The sequence below is a fragment of the Danio aesculapii genome, chromosome 13, assembly GCF_903798145.1.
Source record: "Danio aesculapii chromosome 13, fDanAes4.1, whole genome shotgun sequence".
Taxonomy (NCBI): Eukaryota; Metazoa; Chordata; class Actinopteri; order Cypriniformes; family Danionidae; genus Danio; species Danio aesculapii.
In genome coordinates, this window is record NC_079447.1 from 53230149 (window position 1) to 53241232 (window position 11084).

The 11084-nt window shown below is 37.4% G+C and overlaps 2 protein-coding genes across 2 annotated transcripts in view; both read right to left on the reverse strand.

The window, feature by feature from the left end:
- cutc (cutC copper transporter homolog (E. coli)) overlaps positions 1–11084 on the reverse strand; it is a 34479-nt gene that overhangs the window by 8548 nt on the left and 14847 nt on the right. The window lies entirely within an intron of this gene.
- Positions 633–7700, reverse strand: LOC130239407 (Kv channel-interacting protein 2). The gene is made up of 8 exons (XM_056470571.1): positions 7583–7700; positions 5596–5723; positions 5064–5133; positions 3900–3970; positions 3712–3819; positions 2628–2732; positions 1292–1354; positions 633–1070 (listed from the first exon to the last, which is right to left on the reverse strand). Exons 1-8 carry the CDS (start codon positions 7698–7700, stop codon positions 1023–1025), a joined length of 711 nt encoding a protein of 236 aa, XP_056326546.1. The 3' UTR covers positions 633–1022.

Below are 11084 nucleotides of genomic sequence, written 5' to 3' on the forward strand. Positions count from 1 at the left end.
TTACTGTAAATTACTACAGTATTTTTACTATTTTTAGGATCAAATTATAATCATAAAAATAATTGTTTTATACAGCATGCTGCAAATGTTTGTTCATTCATTCATTCATTTTCCTTCAGCTTAGTCCCTGTATGAACTGCCAACTATTTCAGCATATGTTTTACACAGCGGATGCCCTTCCAGCCGCAACCCAGTACTGGGAAACACCCATACACACTCATTCTCACACACACTCATACACTACGGCCAGTTTAGTTAATCAATTCCCCTAAAGCGCATGTGTTTGGACTGTAAGGCAAACCGGAGCACCCGGAGGAAACTCACACCAACATGGGGAGAACATGCAAACTCCACACAGAAATGCCAGCAGGGACTCGAACCAGCGACCTTCTTGCTGTGAGGTCACCGTGCGACACCACTGAGACATCGTGCTGCTACATGCTTACATTTACATATTAATAATACAGTATAAATAATAATAAAACACACACACAATAAATGCTGAATTCATTAATACAGCACTAACAGCAGGCAGAATTCTGGGAAAATATAGGCTGATTAATTGATCAAATAACACACACACACACACAAAGTCAATATCAATATTTTTATATAACAGAGTCACTGTACAAGATGTAAAACTCCAGTATTATTCTGTCTTCAATAGGAGACAACTTTAAAAGGCTGTGAATACTTATGACCATGTGATATTTCAGTGTTTCTTTTTTTAATAAATCTGCAAAAACGTCCCCAATTCTGTGTTTTTCTGTCAATATGGGGTGTTGTGTGGACATTAATGAGGAAAAATTAATGATTATAGCAAATGGCTGCAATTTAACAGAGTGAAAAAGAGGTTTGTGTTTTGCGCAATGACAATCTTCAGTCCAAACAGCGGTATATAGAGGTGTGAGATGTCTATTAGCTCTGTGTTCAGGGAAGAAGATCCCACAGATGAAGTCCATATCTTGTGTCTCTAAATTAAATGAGATATTTATACAGGAGAGAGATAAATCCAGAAACTTCTAGAAGACGCTGTCAAAGAGCCGCATCGACCGCATGATGTTCTCGTCCTCAAACAGCAACACAAGACAAAGAAACACAAAAGAAACACCCACACTTTTAAATGACCGCTTCAGCAAATGAACTGAGTACATTATTCCAGATGATAACACATGTCTGCTGAATGCTTGATTCTGATTGGTTGATGGTCACTCTAAGGTGTTTGTATTGTAATGTATTATTTAATGAATGTTATAATAATAATAAATGAAGGAGGGATAGAGAGATGCACCTTCTGACAGGACTCCATGAACTCCTCAATAGTGATCACTCCATCTCGATCTCTGTCCATTTTCTGCAAACATTGATCATAATCAGGATTCCTTATTAAACACCTCTTCTTTTCCGTTTTACCATACAGCAAGCATTACTTATCAATGTTATCTGAACGTTCTGAAAAACAAAAGCTACAACCTTTCAGTCAAAAAGGTTCCACTGTCAGTGTATAAACAACTTTTGAACACTTTTATTTGCTGGTTAAACATGTTTAAATCTGCATGTAATGTTGTTTAAAAGAGAAAGAATGATGATGTTTGTGTGTTTTCAGCAGATTTCATCACCAACTGTCTGCATTTGTTCAGGAAAAGCCTGATATAGGTTTCCGGCAACGCAGAACGACTTTAGAAACTTCATCAAACTCACTGAGAATTTATAAAAGAGCACATAATGATCTCCAAACGTTCTATTAACGTTATAGAAGAGCATTTGTTCAGAACCTTCAGCCAACCTTCTCTATCTGGTTTACAGTAAGTGTGTTAACGTACAAAAATAAATATCGCCACTGTAGTTACAAACATATTTGCCCATTATTCCTGCATGAAAAAAATACTATAGTAATTTATAGTAAATACTGTAGTGTATTTGAACTATAATACTTCAATGAATCTGTTGTGGTGATTCTACAGTTGCTATGGTAACAAAACTACTATAGTAATTGATGTGTTGTGGTGATTCCACAGTTGCTATGGTAACACAACTACTATAGTAATTGATTTGTTGTGGCGATTCCACAGTTGCTATGGTAACACAACTACTATAGTAATTGATGTGTTGTGATTCTACAGTTGCTATGGTAACACAACTTCTATAGTAATGGATGTGTTGTGGTGATTCTACAGTTGCTATGGTAACACAACTACTATAGTAATTGAAGTGTTGTGGTGATTCCACAGTTGCTATGGTAACACAACAACTACAGTAATTGATGTGTTGTGGTGATTCCACAGTTGCTATGGGAACACAACTACTATAGTAATTGATGTGTTGTGGTGATTCCACCGTTGCTATGGTAACACAACAACAACAACAACAACAGTAATTGATGTTTTGTGGTAATTCCACAGTTGCTATGGTAACACAACAACTATAGTAATATAAACAAATGAGCTAGTACAAATATAAGGTATATTATACTGCAGTACACCACAGTTTACTGTAGTAAAACTAAAGTATACCACAGTATTTATTACAGTTTATCACTTCACTATAGTTAATACAGTACGCTGGAGTATAACTACAGTATGGTTCAGAACACTATAGCATTTACAGTAGTATTTCAGTGAGTTCACCTGAAAGAAGTTTTCCACATGTTCTCTGGCTGTTTCTTCATTAATCTCCGGATGCACATATTTCCCCATCATATCATATATCGACTTCATGACGTTCATCATCTCCTGCAAAAAACAAACCACACAGATGTGTTTACATTATTACAGCAGTGCATTATAGTGATCTGAACCAGTCAAAGATTCATATGATCATTATATGTAATCTAGATTAAGTAATCAGATTCCCCCAAAAACACAAGTACTTGGAATTAGAGTAAATTACTTTTTAAAATACTTGTAATCAGATTACAGTTACCTTTTATGGATTACTGATTATTTATAATGCATGCAATGGCAGCAATGTGACGTAAGATTCTACACATTTCTAGTGTTTTTTAGATTAAATGTTTGATGTCATAGTCAATTGAATGTTTTTTCTAATGTTGCTGTTTTCTAAATGTACTTAAAGTAAATGTCAAAATAGCTTAAGATCATCCTGCTTCAATATATCTGATGTCAAATAAGGGTTAGTAAAACAAAAGTAATCTAAATGTAATCCAAAAGTAGATCATGTTACCATTCAGATTATATTTAGTAATCTAAAAGTAAGGATTACATTTCGTTTGCTTTTGTAACCTAAAATGTAATCCAAAAGTAGTTTATTTTACCATTCATACTATGCTCATTAATCGAAAAGGTTTGGATTTGGTTTAGATTATAAAAGTATTCTAAGTGTAATCTAAAAGTAGATTATGCTACCATTCATCTTATGTTCAGTAGTCTAAAAGTTTAGATTACATTTAAAAATATAAAATAATATAAATTTAATCAAAACAGTAGAATATGCTACCGTTCAGATTATATTCCGTAGTCAAAAATTTTGGATTACAAAAATAGTTTGTTATTATTCAGATTCTGTTCAATAACCTAAAAATCTAGATTACATTTATATTACAAAAGTAATCTAAATGTAATCCAAAAGTGGATTATGTTACCATAAAGGTGTAATCTATGAGACTATATTACTGACTACACATTTTTCATGTAATCTGTAATCAGTAACAGATTTTAATTCATCAGTAAACAACCCTGGATTATCAAATACCTTTCTGGTGATGAATCCATCTTTATCGAGGTCATAGAAATTAAAGGCCCAGTTCAGCCGGTCATACATGGAGCCTCTGAGGATGAGCGACAGACCAGCGACAAACTCCTGAAACAACAGCAAACACTAATGAGACTAATGTGGGGTTTTTTTGTATGTGTGTGTGTTAAAATCCCAAAAAAACTCACCTGAAAACTAAGACAGCCATTTCTGTTCGTATCAAAAGCCTCAAACAGAAAATGTGCATAAACACGTGAATCTGAGAGAGAAAACACACATTTATAACTGAGAAACAATAAACAGACATATGTTTGTTCAATATGAGGAAAAACGTGCTCGTACTGTTGCAACAACAACTGCAAAAAACGTAATATTGCTGGAATCTTGTTGTGTCGCATGATGTTAGGACTCGGTGTTACAATGTATGCTACTCAACTAATGTTTACGTTTGTAATATTTATATTGAAAATCAACTACAAACCATCTCAAGTGGATTTTTCAACCCTAACCCTAACGTTCTGTCAGTATAGTGGCTAATTCGTACAAGTTCAGACATACGAAAATGATTTTGAAAGGAGGCATGGTAGCAAACCCCGCCCCTAAACCCAACCATCATTGGGGGAGGAGCAAATCGTACTAAATTGTACGAATGAGGTCAAAGGATTTCATACGATTTAGCCACTAAATCAAAAGGTTATGAATTGGCATGAGATACCGCTGGGATTTTTATTACTCTGAATCTGTGGCTGCTTCTGTCCTCTAGAGGGCGCAATCATGTACATTGATGCAGCCAGGGGCGGACTGGGTGGAATATTTGCCCGTGACAGTTATCGAACATCAGGCATCTGAGCGATCGGTAAATGCAGAGTGCCAGGAGGGTGGCGGTGGTTGGGTTGGGTTAAGCGATTGATAATTGAAGAGCATGGGGAGGGGGGAGTTTGGATGGGGGGGGGTCAGGCCAGATTGACCATTCAGCCACCGGAAAATGTCCCAGTGCTCCCTATGGCCAGTCCGTCCTTGGATGCAGCCTTCATGACTGAAATGCAATATGTTGTATTTTCCACCATCTGGCAACCCAGAGTGGCAGTGGGCTGGTTATAGAGACCAAAACAAAGACATTCTGACACAGAACGCACATTTTCACAGCAGAATAACTGACTTCAGCATTGTTTTTCAGATAAACATGTTCACTTAGCATGATTTTTAATATCTGCAAACATATTATGGTATGTTTATGCTTTAAAAGAGTCAAAATTATACCTACAGCAGCTTTATTCATTTTACTTACTATTTATGTTTGAAATTATTACTGAGTTTGCAACTAAAAAGAGTGTATTGTGTGAGCTTCTCACCTCCCTGAGGGAAGAACTGAGAGTAAATGAGTTTAAACACTTTCTCATTCACAAATCCACTGGGACACTCCTGAAACACACAATATTTCATCACTTACACACTGTCAAAACACAATACACACACAATTAATTATACACCATTCTGAGTACAACAAAGAAGTCCATTATGATTATATGATAGACCACATTTAAGAAGTGGTTAATGACAAACCAGATATAAGCATTTATTTAATTATAGGATGTTGATTAATGTAGTTTTGTGTAGCATGAATTTGAGTCTTTGTGTGCCTGATTAGGGACTGTGGATATTAATTATCATTGCAGCTCTAATCTGACTAATATGTGATATTATGTGAAAAAAATAAGCTTAATAAGCCACTCAATCAAACAAACCAAGTACTTAAAACAGGTCATTCTTCTTTGGAGTTTATGTCAAGCACTGAAATGCAGTACATTTAAGAGAAGTCCATGTTTTGGTTATGTCTGGAAGGAGTAGTGTAGTGTAAAGTGTTGTTATTATATGTGTATTCACGTTCTTGAAGCCCCTGTAGAGGAACTGCAGCTCAGTTTTGCTGAATTTGGTTTCCTCCTGCGGTATTTCCAGCAGTTCGGGACGATGGCAGACGAATGAGAAATCCTTCAGCTCATCTTCAGGACTCTCTGGAGCAAAACAAACATCTCAAATACACTCAAATACATGCAGGTTGAGTTAAAGAAAATGCTGTGAAGAACGATGCTGTGCGTCAATAATAAATAGACCAAAATTAGCTTAATTTTACAGTCAACATTTGAATATATCAAATAAATATATATTAAAAAACATAAAATATACTTTAAATAAAAATACAATATATTCAAATATAATTAGCACTCTCTGTTGAGGGAAACATGCTTTTCTGACTTAGAGCTGTTTTATTTCTAGTCCAAATATCTAAATAATCTTAAATCAAGAACCATTTTCTAGACAAGGAAAAAAATAAAGTCTTGTTTTCAACAATAATGAGTCAAAATGAAGAGTTAAAACAAGCAAAATAATATAATTATTCCATTTCATTTAACCATTTATATTTATATATAAATATGCATACACACTCACCGGCCACTTTATTAGGTACACTTACTAGTACCGGGTTCTCCTCAGAGATTTTGCTCCATATTGACATGATAGCATCACACAGTTGCTGCAGATTTGTCGGCTGCACATCCATGATGCCAATCTCCCGTTCCACCACATCCCAATGGTGCTCTATTGGATTGAGCTCTGGTGACTGTGGAGGCCATTTGAGTACAGTGAACTCATTGTCATGTTCAAGAAACCAGTCTGAGATGATTGGTGCTTTATGACATGGTGCGTTATCCTGCTGGAAGTAGCCATCAGAAGATGGAGACACTGTGCTCATAAAGGGATGGACATGGTCAGCAACAATACTCAGGTAGGCTGTGGCGTTGACACCATGCTCAATTGGTACTAATGGACCCAAAGAAAATCTCCCCCACACCATTACACCACCACCACCAGCCTGAACCGCTGATACAAGGCAGGATGGATCCATGCTTTCATGTTGTTGAGGCCAAATTGTGAGCCGAGCATCCGAATGTGTCAGCAGAAATGGAGACTCATCAGACCAGGCAACGTTTCTCCAATCTTCTATTGTCCAGTTTTGGTGAGCCTGTGTGAATTGTAGCCTCAGTTTCCTGTTCTTAGCTGACAGGAGCGGCACCCGGTGTGGTCTTCTGCTGCTGTAGCCCATCCGTCTCAAGGTTGGACGTGTTGTGTGTTCAGAGATGCTCTTCTGCAGACCTCGGTTGTAACGAGTGCTTATTTGAGTTACTGTTGCCTTTCTATCAGCTAGAACCAGTCTGGCCATTCTCCTCTGACCTCTGGCATCAACAAGGCATTTGCGCTCACAGAACTGCCGCTCACTGGATATTTCCTCTTTGTCGGACCATTCTCTGTAAACCCTAGAGATGGTTGTGCGTGAAAATCCCAGTAGATCAGCAGTTTCTGTAATACTCAGAGCAGCCCGTCTGGCAGCAACAACCATGCCACGTTCAGCATCACTTAAATCCCCTTTCTTCCCCATTCTGATGCTCACTTTGAACTGCAGCAGATCGTCTTGACCATGTCTACATGCCTAAATGCAGTGAGTTGCTGCCATGCGATTGGCTGATTAGAAATTTGCATTACAGAGCAGTTGGACAGGTGTACCTAATAAAATGGCCGGTGAGTGTGTATACTGTACATTACTATCAAAGTAAACAATAATCTAAAAAAAAAAATGCTAGGTTGAATTAACCCACAAATTTCAAAATAGACACACCCAATGTTGGGTTAATTTTGCTTTGACATCAAATTAAAAGGATATTTTTCAACTCAACAGTTGTTTGTTTATTTCTGACTCAGCGTTGGGTTACAACAACAACCCAGCATATTCAGAGTGTATAAAAAGCCCTGTTTCACTGCTCCTAAACAAAGAAAAGTGAGAAAGAAGGAAAAGAGGATTACTCCTGACTCTGACCTGCTTTCAGGATCCAGTAGTAGAGCGGGAACAACGAGACGAGCATCAGGATATACAGACCTCCAGCTTCATCAGCCGGCAGCAGGAGACTGACCGTCTGAGAGCCAGACATCATCATCCACACACTGCTCTGAGTGACTGAGTGCTATATTTATACACACTCACACACACACACACACACACACACACACACACACACCCCTTTCCATTATGAGTCTTTCATGACCGTTTAGAGAGCACATACTTGACACACACACACACACACACACACACACACACACACACACACACACACATTCATAACCATAAACAAACATATACACAGACACACATATACATAATCACACATAGAAACATAAACACACAAACATACATAAACACACATATAATCACACATTTACATAAACAAAAATAAACACACATATATACACAAACACACACACACACACACACACATATGCTCACACATACACAAACATATACACAGACAAATACACACATATACATAAGCACACATATATATACACACACACACACATACTGTATACTCATACACAAACACACATATATGCACAAACACACATATACACACTCATATACACAAACACACACACAGATACATTAACACACATACATACACAAACACATACACACAAACACTTATATATATACACAAATACACACATACATAAACACACTCACATACACACATATATACACACAAGCACACACTCACATACACACATATATACACACAAGCACACACTCACATACACAAACACACACTACATACACCCATATATACACACTCACATTCACACACATATACTTACACATATATACACAAACACACACAATTACATAAACACACACATATACTCACACATATATACACAAACACATACACAAACATATACATAAACACACACATATACACAAACACACACTCACATATATACAAAACCACACAGACATATATACATAAACACACATATATACACAAACACACACACATATACTGTACTCACACATATATACACAAACACACAATTACATAAACACACATATATACACGAACACACACATATACTCACACATATATACACAAACACATACACAAACACACACATATACACAAACACACACTCGCATATATACAAAAACACACAGACATATATACATAAACACACATATATATACACAAACACACACACATATACATAAACACATATATACACTCACACACACACTCTCTCTCTCTCTCTCTCTTACACACACACACACAGTTCCATTATGAGTCTCTTATGGCAGTTTATCGAGCAACAAAAGCCCACATTAGTAATTCATGGGCTTGTTTTGGAAGTGTGTGTGTGTGTTCTCCGTCACGCTGCGTGCAGAAATACAGCTGCCGTCCCACACACTCTTGTTCTCCTCCTGATGGTGTGTAAACACCAGGAAAACCTCAACATCAGTGCTCGACATCTCCTTCTCCAGCGCTTGTGTTCTGCTGATACACACATTTATTACTGTAACAGAAACCAACACACAAATAAGAGAAGGATAAACACACAGAGTTCAGTGTGTGTGTGTGTGTGTGTGTGTGTGTTGAACTTTGACATTTTCATCAACATGATTAACATCTGTTCTGCGCTTTCTGTAGACAATGAACACACACACACACACACACACACACACACACACACACACACACACACACACTGGTCCAATTCACACACATAAACACACACCCACAGTAATTCACACACACTTACACCGAACCAATCTGTCCTCACACATGCCCGTTTTCACAGTGTTTTTATTATAGTTTGATCATGTGACACTCCTCCGGCTGCTGATTGGTCAGATCATTCAGAGGACGAATACACAAACAGCATTTAATAAAGGAATGTCTTATCAAATCTGAGAACATCACAATCATAATCACAACGTCTCAGCGATTGATCATTATTGGTCCAGAAATGCGCCGTATTAAGGCCAGTTTTCCAGCATTGTGTATAAAACATTGTTCATATGAGGACAAACATATCCAAATATTGATCTTTCTCCAATGATAAATGTCTTTACAGTAAAGCATCGAGTAACATGATGTAAAAATGAGCAGTACATGCTTGAGCCAAAGCCTAAAATAAAGCACATTCTATTCAATCGACTTATATTCAGATACTTTAACCCATTGTGTGCTGCTGGGGTCGTTTTCATCCACTCTGGGCTGATTTTGAGGCTTAATTTGGCCACAACCGTCTCTGTGTTTGAGCAAACGTGATCATTTTTGGGAACAAATCTTATTTTGACTCATGTTTTGGGAAAATGCTTTAAACTCTACAACACACATGTTTTGCTCCATTGACTTCCATTATAATCACATTTATTGATTGCAGAGCCATGACAGCAGATAACAGCGGTGTCAAATCCAAACTTGGTAAGGGCCGCACTGAGTGTTGTGAATAAAGTCAGGCACATTTTGAAAAGTTTATTTATTTATTGAAGAGAATAAAAGTTTATTAACAACTGTGTGACATCTCTTCCACTTCATTAAACCTCATTTATCAAAACAGCAAGGTTTTACATTTCATTTTAATTTGGACCACATCTGTGTCACAGCAGCTTTAATGTCTCTAACCAATATAAGCATAAAACAGGACAGTAGGCTAGCATAGAGCTGTAGTCTAGCTTAAAAACTGTTTCATATTCAGATGAACTGATGATAAAAAGCCCACAACTGATATACCACACTGTAACAGGCAGCAGATGGCTTCTGATATTGTATTCATTCATTTTCTTTTCGGCTTTAGTCCCTTTATTAATCCGGGGTTGCTACAGCGGAATGAACCGCCAACTTATCCAGCAGATGTTTTACACAGCGGATGCCCTTCCAGCCGTAACCCATCTCTGGGAAACATCCACACACAGAGTCACCCACACTCATACACTACGGACAATTTAGCGGGGACACGGGGCAGCAGCGCTTCAACACCAAAACTCCAGGGTAGTGTGGACAGATGGCGTGACTGTAGTAAAACGTACGCGTTTTAAAACTAAATCGTATTAGTGTAAACAGGGTCTGAGAAACTCAAGATGTGCCCCTCAGCTGTCAGAACACAGTAAGTGTATTTCTGCACAAACACACACACTGTAATCTGCTGCTTTACTCCACTGAACTCCATATAAAAGCCAGAAACTCTTCAGCACAGGTGAATCTAAAGCAGTGGTTCTCAAACTGTGGTACGCAGGCTTCGCTAAATAATAAAAATTAAAAAATGAACACACTTTTGACCCTTTAACGCGTTCGATAACACCAATGTGATCAGTAAATTGATTTTAATAGGTTAAACCTTTCATTTTATTTCCAATTTTCTAATAATTGTTTCGTATTCCTTCATTTGATGCTAATTTCCTCCGCATATTAGTACTGGTCGTTGGGGCATATCCCAATGCTGACATGTATGGTTTAATGACTTGCTTTTCTGACACAAATAGCCTA